Source organism: Oncorhynchus clarkii, chromosome 11 (assembly GCF_045791955.1).
Source record: "Oncorhynchus clarkii lewisi isolate Uvic-CL-2024 chromosome 11, UVic_Ocla_1.0, whole genome shotgun sequence".
Classification (NCBI taxonomy): Eukaryota; Metazoa; Chordata; class Actinopteri; order Salmoniformes; family Salmonidae; genus Oncorhynchus; species Oncorhynchus clarkii.
In genome coordinates this window covers 241,430-263,797 of record NC_092157.1, presented here as the reverse complement: position 1 = coordinate 263,797, position 22,368 = coordinate 241,430, and the positions used below count along the sequence as shown (strand labels likewise).

At 51.6% G+C, this 22,368-nt stretch overlaps 1 protein-coding gene across 1 annotated transcript in view; it reads right to left on the bottom strand.

The window, feature by feature from the left end:
* The window catches only part of LOC139420112 (glycyl-tRNA synthetase 1), a 47,957-nt gene that overhangs the window by 2,095 nt on the left and 23,494 nt on the right, over positions 1-22,368 (bottom strand). Inside the window, exons 6-10 of the mRNA XM_071169840.1 lie at positions 4,871-4,947; positions 4,583-4,728; positions 4,263-4,412; positions 2,589-2,751; positions 2,348-2,512 (exon numbers count right to left, since the gene is read on the bottom strand). Coding sequence (XP_071025941.1) covers positions 2,348-2,512; positions 2,589-2,751; positions 4,263-4,412; positions 4,583-4,728; positions 4,871-4,947 — 701 coding nt within the window. The remainder of the gene's footprint in view (positions 1-2,347; positions 2,513-2,588; positions 2,752-4,262; positions 4,413-4,582; positions 4,729-4,870; positions 4,948-22,368) is intronic.

Genomic DNA, 22,368 nt, shown 5'->3' with positions numbered 1-22,368 from the left:
TTTGGTCTGCATCCCAGCAGTCACTGGCATAGTGGGTTAAGGTTAGAGGTTAGGGGCCATGGAGGACCTACGTAGGATGTTTTGGTCTCTGCCTTCCTGCAGTCACTGGCATAGTGGGTTAAGGTTAGAGGTTAGGGGCCATGGAGGACCTACGTAGGATGTTTTGGTCTCTGCCTTCCTGCAGTCACAGGCATAGTGGGTTAAGGTTAGAGGTTAGGGGCCATGGAGGACCTACGTAGGATGTTTTGGTCTCTGCCTTCCTGCAGTCACAGGCATAGTGGGTTAAGGTTAGAGGTTAGGGGCCATGGAGGACCTACGTAGGATGTTTTGGTCTCTGCGTTCCTGCAGTCACAGGTATAGTGGGTTAAGGTTAGAGGTTAGGGGCCATGGAGGACCTACGTAGGATGTTTTGGTCTCTGCCTTCCTGCAGTCACAGGCAGAGTGGGTTAAGGTTAGAGGTTAGGGGCCATGGAGGACCTACGTAGGATGTTTTGGTCTCTGCCTTCCTGCAGTCACAGGCATAGTGGGTTAAGGTTAGAGGTTAGGGGCCATGGAGGACCTACGTAGGATGTTTTGGTCTCTGCGTTCCTGCAGTCACAGGCATAGTGGGTTAAGGTTAGAGGTTAGGGGCCATGGAGGACCTACGTAGGATGTTTTGGTCTCTGCCTTCCTGCAGTCACAGGCATAGTGGGTTAAGGTTAGGGGTCATGGAGGACCTACATAGGATGTTTTGGTCTCTGCGTTCCTGCAGTCACAGGCATAGTGGGTTAAGGTTAGAGGTTAGGGGCCATGGAGGACCTACGTAGGATGTTTTGGTCTCTGCGTTCCTGCAGTCACAGGCATAGTGGGTTAAGGTTAGAGGTTAGGGGCCATGGAGGACCTACGTAGGATGTTTTGGTCTCTGCCTTCCTGCAGTCACAGGCATAGTGGGTTAAGGTTAGAGGTTAGGGGCCATGGAGGACCTACGTAGGATGTTTTGGTCTCTGCCTTCCTGCAGTCACAGGCATAGTGGGTTAAGGTTAGAGGTTAGGGGCCATGGAGGACCTACGTAGGATGTTTTGGTCTCTGCCTTCCTGCAGTCACAGGCATAGTGGGTTAAGGTTAGAGGTTAGGGGCCATGGAGGACCTACGTAGGATGTTTTGGTCTCTGCCTTCCTGCAGTCACAGGCATAGTGGGTTAAGGTTAGGGGTCATGGAGGACCTACATAGGATGTTTTGGTCTCTGCGTTCCTGCAGTCACAGGCATAGTGGGTTAAGGTTAGGGGTTAGTGGTCATGGAGGACCTACGTAGGATGTTTTGGTCTCTGCCTTCCTGCAGTCACAGGCATAGTGGGTTAAGGTTAGAGGTTAGGGGCCATGGAGGACCTACGTAGGATGTTTTGGTCTCTGCGTTCCTGCAGTCACAGGCATAGTGGGTTAAGGTTAGAGGTTAGGGGCCATGGAGGACCTACGTAGGATGTTTTGGTCTCTGCCTTCCTGCAGTCACAGGCATAGTGGGTTAAGGTTAGAGGTTAGGGGCCATGGAGGACCTACGTAGGATGTTTTGGTCTCTGCCTTCCTGCAGTCACAGGCATAGTGGGTTAAGGTTAGAGGTTAGGGGCCATGGAGGACCTACGTAGGATGTTTTGGTCTCTGCGTTCCTGCAGTCACAGGCATAGTGGGTTAAGGTTAGAGGTTAGGGGCCATGGAGGACCTACGTAGGATGTTTTGGTCTCTGCCTTCCTGCAGTCACAGGCATAGTGGGTTAAGGTTAGGGGTCATGGAGGACCTACATAGGATGTTTTGGTCTCTACGTTCCTGCAGTCACAGGCATAGTGGGTTAAGGTTAGGGGTTAGTGGTCATGGAGGACCTACGTAGGATGTTTTGGTCTTTGCATCCCAGCAGTCACAGGCATAGTGGGTTAAGGTTAGGGGTCATGGAGGACCTACATAGGATGTCTCTGCGTTCCTGGGGCGGCAGGGTAGCCTAGTGGTTAAGAGCGTTGGACTAGTAACCGGAAGGTTGCAAGTTCAAATCCCCGAGCTGTCGTTCTGCCCCTGAACAGGCAGTTAACCCACTATGCATGTGGGCCGTCATTGAAAATAACAATTTGTTCTTAACTGACTTGCCTAGTTAAATAAAGGTAAATAAATAAAAGTCACATGCATAGTGGGTTAAGGTTAGGGGTTAGGGGTCATGGAGGACCTACGTAGGATGTTTTGGTCTCTGCGTTCCTGCAGTCACAGGCATAGTGGGTTAAGGTTAGGGGTTAGGGGTCATGGAGGACCTACGTAGGATGTTTTGGTCTCTGCCTTCCTGCAGTCACAGGCATAGTGGGTTAAGGGTTAGGGGTCATGGAGGACCTACATAGGATGTTTTGGTCTCTGCGTCCCAGCAGTCACAGGCGTAGTGGGCCATCTCGTTGTCCATGTGCTGACGGAAGCGAAGCTTGTCTTTGGCCACACCCACTTTAGTGAGGTATAGGTAGATTCTCCCGATGAAATATCCCAGGACGGAGTTATTGATCACCCCCTGAGAGAGACAAAGTTATCAATATGACTCTGGTATTGGTTACGTCCTTACTGAAGCTACTGCTATAGCATCCTACCTGCTCCACAGCATCCCCCAGCCTCATGATGTGAGCAGACTGGCCACTGGTCTGGGCCTTGGAGGAGTACAGGATGATCTCCAGGTCAGCCACGTTAGGGAACTTGGGGTGGAACTTCTCAGTCGGGTCCACAAAGTGCTCAATCTCAGCCATGGTGAACTCTCTGGAAGCACCAGCACAACCATTACTATCTCAACAGACCCTCTAACATCACAGACTGACTGTCAGGTAGACACTAACACCACAACAGACTGTCAGGTAGGCACTAACACCACAACAGACTGTCAGGTAGAAACTAACACCACAACAGACTGACTGTCAGGTAGACACTAACACCACAACAGACTGACTGTCAGGTAGACACTAACATCACAACAGACTGACTGTCAGGTAGACACTAATACCACAACAGACTGTCAGGTAGGCACTAACACCACAACAGACTGTCAGGTAGAAACTAACACCACAACAGACTGACTGTCAGGTAGACACTAACACCACAACTGACTGACTGTCAGGTAGAAACTAACACCACAACAGACTGTCAGGTAGACACTAACACCACAACAGACTGACTGTCAGGTAGACACTAACACCACAACAGACTGACTGTCAGGTAGACACTAACACCACAACAGACTGACTGTCAGGTAGACACTAACACCACAACAGACTGACTGTCAGGTAGACACTAACACCACAACAGACTGACTGTCAGGTAGACACTAACACCACAACAGACTGACTGTCAGGTAGAAACTAACAACACAACAGACTGACTGTCAGGTAGAAACTAACAACACAACAGACTGACTGTCAGGTAGAAACTAACACCACAACAGACTGACAGGTAGACACTAACACCACAACTGACTGTCAGGTAGAAACTAACACCACAACAGACGGACTGTCAGATAGACACTAACATCACAACAGACTGACTGTCAGGTAGACACTAACACCACAACAGACTGACAGGTAGACACTAACACCACAACTGACTGTCAGGTAGAAACTAACACCACAACAGACTGTCAGGTAGAAACTAACACCACAACAGACTGACAGGTAGAAACTAACACCACAACAGACTGTCAGGTAGAAACTAACACCACAACAGACTGACAGGTAGACACTAACACCACAACAGACTGTCAGGTAGAAACTAACATCACAACTGACTGACAGGTAGGCACTAACACCACAACAGACTGACAGGTAGAAACTAACACCACAACAGACTGTCAGGTAGACACTAACACCACAACAGACTGACTGTCAGGTAGACACTAACACCACAACAGACTGACTGTCAGGTAGACACTAACACCACAACCGACTGACTGTCAGGTAGACACTAACACCACAACAGACTGACTGTCAGGTAGACACTAACACCACAACAGACTGACTGTCAGGTAGAAACTAACACCACAACAGACTGACTGTCAGGTAGAAACTAACAACACAACAGACTGACTGTCAGGTAGACACTAACACCACAACAGACTGACAGGTAGAAACTAACACCACAACAGACTGTCAGGTAGAAACTAACATCACAACAGACTGACTGACTGTCAGGTAGAAACTAACACCACAGACTGACTGGTAGAAACTAACACCACAGACTGACAGGTAGAAACATAGCTTCATCTCCAGACTAGAACTCACCTGACACGGATGAGTCCTGAGCGAGGTGAGATCTCGTTCCTGAAGGAGTTGCCGATCTGAGCAGCAGCGAAGGGAAGCTTTCCCTGGTTGAATTCCAACAGACGCTTGAAGTTGAGGAAGATTCCCTGAGCCGTTTCAGGCCTCAAGTAGCTGCAGAACACAGAAACACTCAGTAAAACACTGGTACTGGTCCACAACTAATGAGGTAATTGGAACTCTGTTCAAAGGCAAAACTACCAATGGCAGCATTGGTAACTCTACAGTACATCCCACCCAGTACAACCAACATCTGGGTACAGAGTGAGTAATTACTTCATTACCCTGTCATGTTTCCCCCTGGTCCGATAGACGTCTGGAACATCAGGTTGAAGAGATGAGGGGCTGAAACGTCATTTCCTGTGGTGGGGGACTTGACACTGTATTTCACAAAGAGGTCAGTCAACTCCTGTTGAGTGTAGTTGTCCATCTGGAGACCCATGAAAAAAATGTCAGTCACTTTATGACATAAACAATAACTTTGAGCTCCATTTATGCAGTCGGGGATTGCTGAAGGTATAGTATATATCTATTCTAGTATATCTGCTGCATGTCTCTAAACCAATACCAACCTGAGTGACCACTTCCTCCATCTCGGCCTTATTCTCTGCAGGACACTTCTTATCAGACATCAGCTTCTGGAGGTGAGCTGAACAGAGAAACACAGGGGCACAGTCATATCTACTGGGACAGTTTGTTGTTTCAGACAAAGACTAGTTGTATTAGTCGTATGTACAAGATACACACCGTCTAACCAAATGCTTACTGCAGGTAAGCAACAATAAGACATAATAAAATACAAGAATAGCAACAAAGTGAATGGCTCAGTAGAATATAATAAATGTTTTAGTATAATACAGGAAGACACAATGTATAGTCAAATATTTACCCATTTTGGGGAAGGGGGGACAGTGTAGAAACTGAACAGTATAATAACAGTCTGGTAGCAGCAGTTGTGATGTGTGACAGAATACTGACAGGCCTCAGCCAACTGATGCAGAGACAACAGAGTACTGACAGGCCTCAGCCAACTGATGCAGAGACAACAGAGTACTGACAGGCCTCAGCCAACTGATGCAGAGACAACAGAGTACTGACAGGCCTCAGCCAACTGATGCTGAGGGACAACAGAGTACTAACAGGCCTCAGCCAACTGATGCTGAGGGACAACAGAGTACTAACAGGCCTCAGCCAACTGATGCTGAGGGACAACAGAGTACTGACAGGCCTCAGCCAACTGATGCTGAGGGACAGAGTACTAACAGGCCTCAGCCAACTGATGCACAGGGACAACAGAGTAATGACAGGGCTCAGCCAACTGATGCAGAGACAACAGAATACTGACAGGCCTCAGCCAACTGATGGACAGGGACAACAGAGTACTAACAGGTCTCAGCCAACTGATGCAGAGACAACAGAATACTGACAGGCCTCAGCCAACTGATGGACAGGGACAACAGAATACTGACAGGCCTCAGCCAACTGATGGACAGGGACAACAGAGTACTAACAGGCCTCAGCCAACTGATGCAGAGAGACAACAGAGTACTGACAGGCCTCAGCCAACTGATGCAGAGACAACAGAGTACTGACAGGCCTCAGCCAACTGATGCTGAGGGACAACAGAGTACTAACAGGCCTCAGCCAACTGATGCACAGAGACAACAGAGTACTGACAGGCCTCAGCCATCTGATGCACAGAGACAACAGAGTACTGACAGGCCTCAGCCAACTGATGCTGAGGGACAACAGAGTACTAACAGGCCTCAGCCAACTGATGGTGAGGGACAACAGAGTACTAACAGGCCTCAGCCAACTGATGCAGAGAGACAACAGAGTACTGACAGGCCTCAGCCAACTGATGCACAGGGACAACAGAGTACTAACAGGCCTCAGCCAACTGATGCACAGAGACAACAGAGTACTGACAGGCCTCAGCCAACTAATGCAGAGGGACAACAGAGTACTGACAGGCCTCAGCCAACTGATGCACAGGGACAACAGAGTACTGACAGGCCTCAGCCAACTGATGCACAGAGACAACAGAGTACTGACAGGCCTCAGCCAACTGATGCAGAGACAGAGTACTGACAGGCCTCAGCCAACTGATGCAGAGACAGTACTGACAGGCCTCAGCCAACTGATGCTGAGGGACAACAGAGTACTGACAGGCCTCAGCCAACTGATGCAGAGAGACAACAGAGTACTGACAGGCCTCAGCCAACTGATGCACAGGGACAACAGAGTACTGACAGGCCTCAGCCAACTGATGCACAGGGACAACAGAGTACTAACAGGCCTCAGCCAACTGATGCACAGGGACAACAGAGTACTAACAGGCCTCAGCCAACTGATGCTGAGGGACAACAGAGTACTGCCAGGCCTCAGCCAACTGATGCACAGAGACAACAGAGTACTGACAGGCCTCAGCCAACTGATGCAGAGCGACAACAGAGTACTGACAGGCCTCAGCCAACTGATGCACAGAGACAACAGAGTAATGACAGGCCTCAGCCAACTGATGCAGAGAGACAACAGAGTACTGACAGGCCTCAGCCAACTGATGCACAGGGACAACAGAGTACTGACAGGCCTCAGCCAACTGATGCACAGAGACAACAGAGTACTGACAGGCCTCAGCCAACTGATGCAGAGACAGAGTACTGACAGGCCTCAGCCAACTGATGCAGAGACAGTACTGACAGGCCTCAGCCAACTGATGCTGAGGGACAACAGAGTACTGACAGGCCTCAGCCAACTGATGCAGAGAGACAACAGAGTACTGACAGGCCTCAGCCAACTGATGCACAGGGACAACAGAGTACTGACAGGCCTCAGCCAACTGATGCACAGGGACAACAGAGTACTAACAGGCCTCAGCCAACTGATGCACAGGGACAACAGAGTACTAACAGGCCTCAGCCAACTGATGCTGAGGGACAACAGAGTACTGCCAGGCCTCAGCCAACTGATGCACAGAGACAACAGAGTACTGACAGGCCTCAGCCAACTGATGCAGAGCGACAACAGAGTACTGACAGGCCTCAGCCAACTGATGCACAGAGACAACAGAGTAATGACAGGCCTCAGCCAACTGATGCAGAGAGACAACAGAGTACTGAGAGGCCTTAGCCAACTGATGCACAGGGACAACAGAGTACTAACAGGCCTCAGCCAACTGATGCACAGGGACAACAGAGTACTGACAGGCCTCAGCCAACTGATGCAGAGACAACAGAGTACTGACAGGCCTCAGCCAACTGATGCACAGGGACAACAGAGTACTGACAGGCCTCAGCCAAATGATGCAGAGACAACAGAATACTGACAGGCCTCAGCCAACTGATGCTGAGGGACAACATAGTACTGACAGGCCTCAGCCAACTGATGCACAGGGACAACAGAGTACTAACAGGCCTCAGCCAACTGATGCACAGGGACAACAGAGTACTGACAGGCCTCAGCCAACTGATGGACAGGGACAACAGAGTACTAACAGGCCTCAGCCAACTGATGCACAGGGACAACAGAGTACTGACAGGCCTCAGCCAACTGATGCACAGGGACAACAGAGTACTGACAGGCCTCAGCCAACTGATGCACAGGGACAACAGAATACTGACAGGCCTCAGCCAACTGATGGACAGGGACAACAGAGTACTGACAGGCCTCAGCCAACTGATGCAGAGAGACAACAGAGTACTGACAGGCCTCAGCCAACTGATGCAGAGACAACAGAGTACTGACAGGCCTCAGCCAACTGATGGTGAGGGACAACAGAGTACTAACAGGCCTCAGCCAACTGATGCAGAGAGACAACAGAATACTGACAGGCCTCAGCCAACTGATGGACAGGGACAACAGAATACTGACAGGCCTCAGCCAACTGATGCACAGGGACAACAGAGTACTGCCAGGCCTCAGCCAACTGATGCACAGAGACAACAGAGTACTGACAGGCCTCAGCCAACTGATGCAGAGACAACAGAGTACTGACAGGCCTCAGCCAACTGATGCTGAGGGACAACAGAGTACTAACAGGCCTCAGCCAACTGATGCACAGAGACAACAGAGTACTGACAGGCCTCAGCCATCTGATGCACAGAGACAACAGAGTACTGACAGGCCTCAGCCAACTGATGCTGAGGGACAACAGAGTACTGACAGGCCTCAGCCAACTGATGCAGAGAGACAACAGAGTACTGACAGGCCTCAGCCAACTGATGCACAGGGACAACAGAGTACTGCCAGGCCTCAGCCAACTGATGGACAGGGACAACAGAGTACTAACAGGCCTCAGCCAACTGATGCACAGGGACAACAGAGTACTGACAGGCCTCAGCCAACTGATGCACAGAGACAACAGAGTACTGACAGGCCTCAGCCAACTGATGGACAGGGACAACAGAGTACTAACAGGCCTCAGCCAACTGATGCACAGGGACAACAGAGTACTGACAGGCCTCAGCCAACTGATGCACAGGGACAACAGAGTACTGACAGGCCTCAGCCAACTGATGCACAGGGACAACAGAATACTGACAGGCCTCAGCCAACTGATGGACAGGGACAACAGAGTACTGACAGGCCTCAGCCAACTGATGCAGAGAGACAACAGAGTACTGACAGGCCTCAGCCAACTGATGGACAGGGACAACAGAGTACTAACAGGCCTCAGCCAACTGATGCAGAGAGACAACAGAATACTGACAGGCCTCAGCCAACTGATGGACAGGGACAACAGAATACTGACAGGCCTCAGCCAACTGATGCACAGGGACAACAGAGTACTGACAGGCCTCAGCCAACTGATGGACAGGGACAACAGAATACTGACAGGCCTCAGCCAACTGATGCACAGGGACAACAGAGTACTGACAGGCCTCAGCCAACTGATGCACAGAGACAACAGAGTACTGACAGGCCTCAGCCAACTGATGCAGAGACAACAGAGTACTGACAGGCCTCAGCCAACTGATGCTGAGGGACAACAGAGTACTAACAGGCCTCAGCCAACTGATGCACAGAGACAACAGAGTACTGACAGGCCTCAGCCATCTGATGCACAGAGACAACAGAGTACTGACAGGCCTCAGCCAACTGATGCTGAGGGACAACAGAGTACTGACAGGCCTCAGCCAACTGATGCAGAGAGACAACAGAGTACTGACAGGCCTCAGCCAACTGATGCACAGGGACAACAGAGTACTGCCAGGCCTCAGCCAACTGATGGACAGGGACAACAGAGTACTAACAGGCCTCAGCCAACTGATGCACAGGGACAACAGAGTACTGACAGGCCTCAGCCAACTGATGCACAGAGACAACAGAGTACTGACAGGCCTCAGCCAACTGATGCACAGGGACAACAGAGTACTGACAGGCCTCAGCCAACTGATGGACAGGGACAACAGAGTACTAACAGGCCTCAGCCAACTGATGCACAGGGACAACAGAGTACTGACAGGCCTCAGCCAACTGATGCACAGGGACAACAGAGTACTGACAGGCCTCAGCCAACTGATGCACAGGGACAACAGAATACTGACAGGCCTCAGCCAACTGATGGACAGGGACAACAGAGTACTGACAGGCCTCAGCCAACTGATGCAGAGAGACAACAGAGTACTGACAGGCCTCAGCCAACTGATGGACAGGGACAACAGAGTACTAACAGGCCTCAGCCAACTGATGCACAGAGACAACAGAGTACTGACAGGCCTCAGCCAACTGATGCAGAGACAACAGAGTACTGACAGGCCTCAGCCAACTGATGCTGAGGGACAACAGAGTACTAACAGGCCTCAGCCAACTGATGCACAGAGACAACAGAGTACTGACAGGCCTCAGCCATCTGATGCACAGAGACAACAGAGTACTGACAGGCCTCAGCCAACTGATGCTGAGGGACAACAGAGTACTGACAGGCCTCAGCCAACTGATGCAGAGAGACAACAGAGTACTGACAGGCCTCAGCCAACTGATGCACAGGGACAACAGAGTACTAACAGGCCTCAGCCAACTGATGGTGAGGGACAACAGAGTACTAACAGGCCTCAGCCAACTGATGCAGAGAGACAACAGAGTACTGACAGGCCTCAGCCAACTGATGCAGAGACAACAGAGTACTGACAGGCCTCAGCCAACTGATGCACAGGGACAACAGAGTACTAACAGGCCTCAGCCAACTGATGCACAGAGACAACAGAGTACTGACAGGCCTCAGCCAACTGATGCAGAGGGACAACAGAGTACTGACAGGCCTCAGCCAACTGATGCACAGGGACAACAGAGTACTGCCAGGCCTCAGCCAACTGATGCACAGAGACAACAGAGTACTGACAGGCCTCAGCCAACTGATGCAGAGACAGAGTACTGACAGGCCTCAGCCAACTGATGCAGAGACAGTACTGACAGGCCTCAGCCAACTGATGCTGAGGGACAACAGAGTACTAACAGGCCTCAGCCAACTGATGCAGAGAGACAACAGAGTACTGACAGGCCTCAGCCAACTGATGCACAGGGACAACAGAGAACTGACAGGCCTCAGCCAACTGATGCACAGGGACAACAGAGTACTGACAGGCCTCAGCCAAATGATGCAGAGACAACAGAATACTGACAGGCCTCAGCCAACTGATGCTGAGGGACAACATAGTACTGACAGGCCTCAGCCAACTGATGCACAGGGACAACAGAGTACTAACAGGCCTCAGCCAACTGATGCACAGGGACAACAGAGTACTGACAGGCCTCAGCCAACTGATGCACAGGGACAACAGAGTACTGACAGGCCTCAGCCAACTGATGCACAGGGACAACAGAGTACTGACAGGCCTCAGCCAACTGATGGACAGGGACAACAGAGTACTAACAGGCCTCAGCCAACTGATGCACAGGGACAACAGAGTACTGACAGGCCTCAGCCAACTGATGCACAGGGACAACAGAGTACTGACAGGCCTCAGCCAACTGATGCACAGGGACGACAGAATACTGACAGGCCTCAGCCAACTGATGGACAGGGACAACAGAGTACTAACAGGCCTCAGCCAACTGATGCAGAGAGACAACAGAGTACTGACAGGCCTCAGCCAACTGATGCAGAGACAACAGAGTACTGACAGGCCTCAGCCAACTGATGGTGAGGGACAACAGAGTACTAACAGGCCTCAGCCAACTGATGCAGAGAGACAACAGAGTACTGACAGGCCTCAGCCAACTGATGCAGAGACAACAGAGTACTGACAGGCCTCAGCCAACTGATGCTGAGGGACAACAGAGTACTAACAGGCCTCAGCCAACTGATGCTGAGGGACAACAGAGTACTGACAGGCCTCAGCCAACTGATGCTGAGGGACAACAGAGTACTAACAGGCCTCAGCCAACTGATGCAAAGAGACAACAGAGTACTGACAGGCCTCAGCCAACTGATGCTGAGGGACAACAGAGTACTGACAGGCCTCAGCCAACTGATGCAGAGAGACAACAGAGTACTGACAGGCCTCAGCCAACTGATGGACAGGGACAACAGAGTACTAACAGGCCTCAGCCAACTGATGGTGAGGGACAACAGAGTACTAACAGGCCTCAGCCAACTGATGCAGAGAGACAACAGAGTACTGACAGGCCTCAGCCAACTGATGCACAGGGACAACAGAGTACTGACAGGCCTCAGCCAACTGATGGAGAGGGACAACAGAGTACTGACAGGCCTCAGCCAACTGATGCACAGGGACAACAGAGTACTAACAGGCCTCAGCCAACTGATGCACAGGGACAACAGAGTACTGACAGGCCTCAGCCAACTGATGCTGAGGGACAACAGAGTACTAACAGGCCTCAGCCAACTGATGGTGAGGGACAACAGAGTACTAACAGGCCTCAGCCAACTGATGCAGAGAGACAACAGAGTACTAACAGGCCTCAGCCAACTGATGCAGAGAGACAACAGAGTACTGACAAGCCTCAGCCAACTGATGCACAGGGACAACAGAGTACTAACAGGCCTCAGCCAACTGATGCAGAGAGACAACAGAGTACTAACAGGCCTCAGCCAACTGATGCAGAGAGACAACAGAGTACTGACAGGCCTCAGCCAACTGATGCAGAGAGACAACAGAGTACTGACAGGCCTCAGCCAACTGATGCACAGGGACAACAGAGTACTAACAGGCCTCAGCCAACTGATGCACAGGGACAACAGAGTACTGACAGGCCTCAGCCAACTGATGCACAGGGACAACAGAGTACTAACAGGCCTCAGCCAACTGATGCAGAGACAACAGAGTACTGACAGGCCTCAGCCAACTGATGCACAGGGACAACAGAGTACTAACAGGCCTCAGCCAAATGATGCAGAGACAACAGAATACTGACAGGCCTCAGCCAACTGATGCTGAGGGACAACATAGTACTGACAGGCCTCAGCCAACTGATGCACAGGGACAACAGAGTACTAACAGGCCTCAGCCAACTGATGCACAGGGACAACAGAGTATTGACAGGCCTCAGCCAACTGATGCACAGAGACAACAGAGTACTGACAGGCCTCAGCCAACTGATGCACAGGGACAACAGAGTACTGACAGGGCTCAGCCAACTGATGGACAGGGACAACAGAGTACTAACAGGCCTCAGCCAACTGATGCACAGGGACAACAGAGTACTAACAGGCCTCAGCCAACTGATGCACAGGGACAACAGAGTACTGACAGGCCTCAGCCAACTGATGCACAGGGACAACAGAATACTGACAGGCCTCAGCCAACTGATGGACAGGGACAACAGAGTACTAACAGGCCTCAGCCAACTGATGCAGAGAGACAACAGAGTACTGACAGGCCTCAGCCAACTGATGCAGAGACAACAGAGTACTGACAGGCCTCAGCCAACTGATGCTGAGGGACAACAGAGTACTAACAGGCCTCAGCCAACTGATGCAGAGAGACAACAGAGTACTGACAGGCCTCAGCCAACTGATGCAGAGACAACAGAGTACTGACAGGCCTCAGCCAACTGATGCTGAGGGACAACAGAGTACTAACAGGCCTCAGCCAACTGATGCAAAGAGACAACAGAGTACTGACAGGCCTCAGCCAACTGATGCTGAGGGACAACAGAGTACTGACAGGCCTCAGCCAACTGAGGCACAGAGACAACAGAGTACTGACAGGCCTCAGCCAACTGATGCTGAGGGACAACAGAGTACTGACAGGCCTCAGCCAACTGATGCAGAGAGACAACAGAGTACTGACAGGCCTCAGCCAACTGATGCACAGGGACAACAGAGTACTGACAGGCCTCAGCCAACTGATGGACAGGGACAACAGAGTACTAACAGGCCTCAGCCAACTGATGGTGAGGGACAACAGAGTACTAACAGGCCTCAGCCAACTGATGCAGAGAGACAACAGAGTACTGACAGGCCTCAGCCAACTGATGCACAGGGACAACAGAGTACTAACAGGCCTCAGCCAACTGATGGAGAGGGACAACAGAGTACTAACAGGCCTCAGCCAACTGATGGTGAGGGACAACAGAGTACTGACAGGCCTCAGCCAACTGATGCAGAGAGACAACAGAGTACTGACAGGCCTCAGCCAACTGATGCACAGGGACAACAGAGTACTAACAGGCCTCAGCCAACTGATGCACAGGGACAACAGAGTACTAACAGGCCTCAGCCAACTGATGCACAGGGACAACAGAGTACTGACAGGCCTCAGCCAACTGATGCTGAGGGACAACAGAGTACTAACAGGCCTCAGCCAACTGATGCAAAGAGACAACAGAGTACTGACAGGCCTCAGCCAACTGATGCTGAGGGACAACAGAGTACTGACAGGCCTCAGCCATCTGAGGCACAGAGACAACAGAGTACTGACAGGCCTCAGCCAACTGATGGACAGGGACAACAGAGTACTAACAGGCCTCAGCCAACTGATGGTGAGGGACAACAGAGTACTAACAGGCCTCAGCCAACTGATGCAGAGAAACAACAGAGTACTGACAGGCCTCAGCCAACTGATGCACAGGGACAACAGAGTACTGACAGGCCTCAGCCAACTGATGGAGAGGGACAACAGAGTACTAACAGGCCTCAGCCAACTGATGGTGAGGGACAACAGAGTACTGAAAGGCCTCAGCCAACTGATGCAGAGAGACAACAGAGTACTGACAGGCCTCAGCCAACTGATGCACAGGGACAACAGAGTACTAACAGGCCTCAGCCAACTGATGCACAGGGACAACAGAGTACTAACAGGCCTCAGCCAACTGATGGTGAGGGACAACAGAGTACTAACAGGCCTCAGCCAACTGATGCAGAGAGACAACAGAGTACTGAGAGGCCTCAGCCAACTGATGCAGAGAGACAACAGAGTACTGACAAGCCTCAGCCAACTGATGCACAGGGACAACAGAGTACTAACAGGCCTCAGCCAACTGATGCAGAGAGACAACAGAGTACTAACAGGCCTCAGCCAACTGATGCAGAGAGACAACAGAGTACTGACAGGCCTCAGCCAACTGATGCAGAGAGACAACAGAGTACTGACAGGCCTCAGCCAACTGATGCACAGGGACAACAGAGTACTGACAGGCCTCAGCCAACTGATGCACAGGGACAACAGAGTACTAACAGGCCTCAGCCAACTGATGCACAGGGACAACAGAGTAATGACAGGCCTCAGCCAACTGATGGTGAGGGACAACAGAGTACTGACAGGCCTCAGCCAACTGATGCAGAGAGACAACAGAGTACTGACAGGCCTCAGCCAACTGATGCACAGGGACAACAGAGTACTAACAGGCCTCAGCCAACTGATGCACAGGGACAACAGAGTACTAACAGGCCTCAGCCAACTGATGGTGAGGGACAACAGAGTACTAACAGGCCTCAGCCAACTGATGCAGAGAGACAACAGAGTACTGAGAGGCCTCAGCCAACTGATGCAGAGAGACAACAGAGTACTAACAGGCCTCAGCCAACTGATGCAGAGAGACAACAGAGTACTAACAGGCCTCAGCCAACTGATGGTGAGGGACAACAGAGTACTAACAGGCCTCAGCCAACTGATGCACAGGGACAACAGAGTACTAACAGGCCTCAGCCAACTGATGGTGAGGGACAACAGAGTACTAACAGGCCTCAGCCAACTGATGCAGAGAGACAACAGAGTACTGACAAGCCTCAGCCAACTGATGCACAGGGACAACAGAGTACTAACAGGCCTCAGCCAACTGATGCAGAGAGACAACAGAGTACTAACAGGCCTCAGCCAACTGATGCAGAGAGACAACAGAGTACTGACAGGCCTCAGCCAACTGATGCAGAGAGACAACAGAGTACTGACAGGCCTCAGCCAACTGATGCACAGGGACAACAGAGTACTAACAGGCCTCAGCCAACTGATGCACAGGGACAACAGAGTACTAACAGGCCTCAGCCAACTGATGCTGAGGGACAACAGAGTACTAACAGGCCTCAGCCAACTGATGCAAAGAGACAACAGAGTACTGACAGGCCTCAGCCAACTGATGCTGAGGGACAACAGAGTACTGACAGGCCTCAGCCAACTGAGGCACAGAGACAACAGAGTACTGACAGGCCTCAGCCAACTGATGCTGAGGGACAACAGAGTACTGACAGGCCTCAGCCAACTGATGCAGAGAGACAACAGAGTACTGACAGGCCTCAGCCAACTGATGCACAGAGACAACAGAGTAATGACAGGCCTCAGCCAACTGATGCAGAGAGACAACAGAGTACTGACAGGCCTTAGCCAACTGATGCACAGGGACAACAGAGTACTAACAGGCCTCAGCCAACTGATGCACAGGGACAACAGAGTACTGACAGGCCTCAGCCAACTGATGCACAGGGACAACAGAGTACTAACAGGCCTCAGCCAACTGATGGAGAGGGACAACAGAGTACTAACAGGCCTCAGCCAACTGATGTTGAGGGACAACAGAGTACTGAGAGGCCTCAGCCAACTGATGCAGAGAGACAACAGAGTACTGACAGGCCTCAGCCAACTGATGCACAGGGACAACAGAGTACTAACAGGCCTCAGCCAACTGATGCACAGGGACAACAGAGTACTAACAGGCCTCAGCCAACTGATGCACAGGAACAACAGAGTACTGACAGGCCTCAGCCAACTGATGCTGAGGGACAACAGAGTACTAACAGGCCTCAGCCAACTGATGCAAAGAGACAACAGAGTACTGACAGGCCTCAGCCAACTGATGCTGAGGGACAACAGAGTACTGACAGGCCTCAGCCATCTGAGGCACAGAGACAGAGTACTGACAGGCCTCAGCCAACTGATGCTGAGGGACAACAGAGTACTGACAGGCCTCAGCCAACTGATGCAGAGAGACAACAGAGTACTGACAGGCCTCAGCCAACTGATGGACAGGGACAACAGAGTACTAACAGGCCTCAGCCAACTGATGGTGAGGGACAACAGAGTACTAACAGGCCTCAGCCAACTGATGCAGAGAGACAACAGAGTACTGACAGGCCTCAGCCAACTGATGCACAGGGACAACAGAGTACTGACAGGCCTCAGCCAACTGATGGAGAGGGACAACAGAGTACTAACAGGCCTCAGCCAACTGATGGTGAGGGACAACAGAGTACTGACAGGCCTCAGCCAACTGATGCAGAGAGACAACAGAGTACTGACAGGCCTCAGCCAACTGATGCACAGGGACAACAGAGTACTAACAGGCCTCAGCCAACTGATGCACAGGGACAACAGAGTACTAACAGGCCTCAGCCAACTGATGGTGAGGGACAACAGAGTACTAACAGGCCTCAGCCAACTGATGCAGAGAGACAACAGAGTACTGAGAGGCCTCAGCCAACTGATGCAGAGAGACAACAGAGTACTGAGAGGCCTCAGCCAACTGATGCAGAGAGACAACAGAGTACTGACAAGCCTCAGCCAACTGATGCACAGGGACAACAGAGTACTAACAGGCCTCAGCCAACTGATGCAGAGAGACAACAGAGTACTAACAGGCCTCAGCCAACTGATGCAGAGAGACAACAGAGTACTGACAGGCCTCAGCCAACTGATGCAGAGAGACAACAGAGTACTGACAGGCCTCAGCCAACTGATGCACAGGGACAACAGAGTACTGAAAGGCCTCAGCCAACTGATGCACAGGGACAACAGAGTACTAACAGGCCTCAGCCAAATGATGCAGAGACAACAGAGTACTGACAGGCCTCAGCCAACTGATGCACAGGGACAACAGAGTACTGACAGGCCTCAGCCAAATGATGCACAGGGACAACAGAGTACTAACAGGCCTCAGCCAACTGATGTTGAGGGACAACAGAGTACTGACAGGCCTCAGCCAACTGATGCAGAGAGACAACAGAGTACTGACAGGCCTCAGCCAACTGATGCACAGGGACAACAGAGTACTAACAGGCCTCAGCCAACTGATGCACAGGGACAACAGAGTACTAACAGGCCTCAGCCAACTGATGCACAGGAACAACAGAGTACTGACAGGCCTCAGCCAACTGATGCTGAGGGACAACAGAGTACTAACAGGCCTCAGCCAACTGATGCAAAGAGACAACAGAGTACTGACAGGCCTCAGCCAACTGATGCTGAGGGACAACAGAGTACTGACAGGCCTCAGCCATCTGAGGCACAGAGACAGAGTACTGACAGGCCTCAGCCAACTGATGCTGAGGGACAACAGAGTACTAACAGGCCTCAGCCAACTGATGCAAAGAGACAACAGAGTACTGACAGGCCTCAGCCAACTGATGCTGAGGGACAACAGAGTACTGACAGGCCTCAGCCATCTGAGGCACAGAGACAGAGTACTGACAGGCCTCAGCCAACTGATGCTGAGGGACAACAGAGTACTGACAGGCCTCAGCCAACTGATGCAGAGAGACAACAGAGTACTGACAGGCCTCAGCCAACTGATGGACAGGGACAACAGAGTACTAACAGGCCTCAGCCAACTGATGGTGAGGGACAACAGAGTACTAACAGGCCTCAGCCAACTGATGCAGAGAGACAACAGAGTACTGACAGGCCTCAGCCAACTGATGCACAGGGACAACAGAGTACTGACAGGCCTCAGCCAACTGATGGAGAGGGACAACAGAGTACTAACAGGCCTCAGCCAACTGATGGTGAGGGACAACAGAGTACTGACAGGCCTCAGCCAACTGATGCAGAGAGACAACAGAGTACTGACAGGCCTCAGCCAACTGATGCACAGGGACAACAGAGTACTAACAGGCCTCAGCCAACTGATGCACAGGGACAACAGAGTACTAACAGGCCTCAGCCAACTGATGGTGAGGGACAACAGAGTACTAACAGGCCTCAGCCAACTGATGCAGAGAGACAACAGAGTACTGAGAGGCCTCAGCCAACTGATGCAGAGAGACAACAGAGTACTGAGAGGCCTCAGCCAACTGATGCAGAGAGACAACAGAGTACTGACAAGCCTCAGCCAACTGATGCACAGGGACAACAGAGTACTAACAGGCCTCAGCCAACTGATGCAGAGAGACAACAGAGTACTAACAGGCCTCAGCCAACTGATGCAGAGAGACAACAGAGTACTGACAGGCCTCAGCCAACTGATGCAGAGAGACAACAGAGTACTGACAGGCCTCAGCCAACTGATGCACAGGGACAACAGAGTACTGAAAGGCCTCAGCCAACTGATGCACAGGGACAACAGAGTACTAACAGGCCTCAGCCAAATGATGCAGAGACAACAGAGTACTGACAGGCCTCAGCCAACTGATGCACAGGGACAACAGAGTACTGACAGGCCTCAGCCAAATGATGCACAGGGACAACAGAGTACTAACAGGCCTCAGCCAACTGATGTTGAGGGACAACAGAGTACTGACAGGCCTCAGCCAACTGATGCAGAGAGACAACAGAGTACTGACAGGCCTCAGCCAACTGATGCACAGGGACAACAGAGTACTAACAGGCCTCAGCCAACTGATGCACAGGGACAACAGAGTACTAACAGGCCTCAGCCAACTGATGCACAGGAACAACAGAGTACTGACAGGCCTCAGCCAACTGATGCTGAGGGACAACAGAGTACTAACAGGCCTCAGCCAACTGATGCAAAGAGACAACAGAGTACTGACAGGCCTCAGCCAACTGATGCTGAGGGACAACAGAGTACTGACAGGCCTCAGCCATCTGAGGCACAGAGACAGAGTACTGACAGGCCTCAGCCAACTGATGCTGAGGGACAACAGAGTACTGACAGGCCTCAGCCAACTGATGCAGAGAGACAACAGAGTACTGACAGGCCTCAGCCAACTGATGGACAGGGACAACAGAGTACTAACAGGCCTCAGCCAACTGATGGTGAGGGACAACAGAGTACTAACAGGCCTCAGCCAACTGATGCAGAGAGACAACAGAGTACTGACAGGCCTCAGCCAACTGATGCACAGGGACAACAGAGTACTGACAGGCCTCAGCCAACTGATGGAGAGGGACAACAGAGTACTAACAGGCCTCAGCCAACTGATGGTGAGGGACAACAGAGTACTGACAGGCCTCAGCCAACTGATGCAGAGAGACAACAGAGTACTGACAGGCCTCAGCCAACTGATGCACAGGGACAACAGAGTACTAACAGGCCTCAGCCAACTGATGCACAGGGACAACAGAGTACTAACAGGCCTCAGCCAACTGATGGTGAGGGACAACAGAGTACTAACAGGCCTCAGCCAACTGATGCAGAGAGACAACAGAGTACTGAGAGGCCTCAGCCAACTGATGCAGAGAGACAACAGAGTACTGAGAGGCCTCAGCCAACTGATGCAGAGAGACAACAGAGTACTGACAAGCCTCAGCCAACTGATGCACAGGGACAACAGAGTACTAACAGGCCTCAGCCAACTGATGCAGAGAGACAACAGAGTACTAACAGGCCTCAGCCAACTGATGCAGAGAGACAACAGAGTACTGACAGGCCTCAGCCAACTGATGCAGAGAGACAACAGAGTACTGACAGGCCTCAGCCAACTGATGCACAGGGACAACAGAGTACTGAAAGGCCTCAGCCAACTGATACACAGGGACAACAGAGTACTAACAGGCCTCAGCCAAATGATGCAGAGACAACAGAGTACTGACAGGCCTCAGCCAACTGATGCACAGGGACAACAGAGTACTGACAGGCCTCAGCCAAATGATGCAGAGACAACAGAATACTGACAGGCCTCAGCCAACTGATGCTGAGGGACAACATAGTACTGACAGGCCTCAGCCAACTGATGCACAGGGACAACAGAGTACTAACAGGCCTCAGCCAACTGATGCACAGGGACAACAGAGTACTGACAGGCCTCAGCCAACTGATGGACAGGGACAACAGAGTACTAACAGGCCTCAGCCAACTGATGCACAGGGACAACAGAGTACTAACAGGCCTCAGCCAACTGATGCACAGGGACAACAGAGTAATGACAGGCCTCAGCCAACTGATGGTGAGGGACAACAGAGTACTGACAGGCCTCAGCCAACTGATGCAGAGAGACAACAGAGTACTGACAGGCCTCAGCCAACTGATGCACAGGGACAACAGAGTACTAACAGGCCTCAGCCAACTGATGCACAGGGACAACAGAGTACTAACAGGCCTCAGCCAACTGATGGTGAGGGACAACAGAGTACTAACAGGCCTCAGCCAACTGATGCAGAGAGACAACAGAGTACTGAGAGGCCTCAGCCAACTGATGCAGAGAGACAACAGAGTACTGACAAGCCTCAGCCAACTGATGCACAGGGACAACAGAGTACTAACAGGCCTCAGCCAACTGATGCAGAGAGACAACAGAGTACTAACAGGCCTCAGCCAACTGATGCAGAGAGACAACAGAGTACTGACAGGCCTCAGCCAACTGATGCAGAGAGACAACAGAGTACTGACAGGCCTCAGCCAACTGATGCACAGGGACAACAGAGTACTGAAAGGCCTCAGCCAACTGATGCACAGGGACAACAGAGTACTAACAGGCCTCAGCCAAATGATGCAGAGACAACAGAGTACTGACAGGCCTCAGCCAACTGATGCACAGGGACAACAGAGTACTGACAGGCCTCAGCCAAATGATGCAGAGACAACAGAATACTGACAGGCCTCAGCCAACTGATGCTGAGGGACAACATAGTACTGACAGGCCTCAGCCAACTGATGCACAGGGACAACAGAGTACTAACAGGCCTCAGCCAACTGATGCACAGGGACAACAGAGTACTGACAGGCCTCAGCCAACTGATGGACAGGGACAACAGAGTACTAACAGGCCTCAGCCAACTGATGCACAGGGACAACAGAGTACTAACAGGCCTCAGCCAACTGATGCACAGGGACAACAGAGTAATGACAGGCCTCAGCCAACTGATGCACAGGGACAACAGAATACTGACAGGCCTCAGCCAACTGATGGACAGGGACAACAGAGTACTAACAGGCCTCAGCCAACTGATGCAGAGAGACAACAGAGTACTGACAGGCCTCAGCCAACTGATGCAGAGACAACAGAGTACTGACAGGCCTCAGCCAACTGATGGTGAGGGACAACAGAGTACTAACAGGCCTCAGCCAACTGATGCAGAGAGACAACAGAGTACTGACAGGCCTCAGCCAACTGATGCAGAGACAACAGAGTACTGGCAGGCCTCAGCCAACTGATGCTGAGGGACAACAGAGTACTAACAGGCCTCAGCCAACTGATGCAAAGAGACAACAGAGTACTGACAGGCCTCAGCCAACTGATGCTGAGGGACAACAGAGTACTGACAGGCCTCAGCCAACTGAGGCACAGAGACAACAGAGTACTGACAGGCCTCAGCCAACTGATGCTGAGGGACAACAGAGTACTGACAGGCCTCAGCCAACTGATGCAGAGAGACAACAGAGTACTGACAGGCCTCAGCCAACTGATGCACAGGGACAACAGAGTACTGACAGGCCTCAGCCAACTGATGGACAGGGACAACAGAGTACTAACAGGCCTCAGCCAACTGATGGT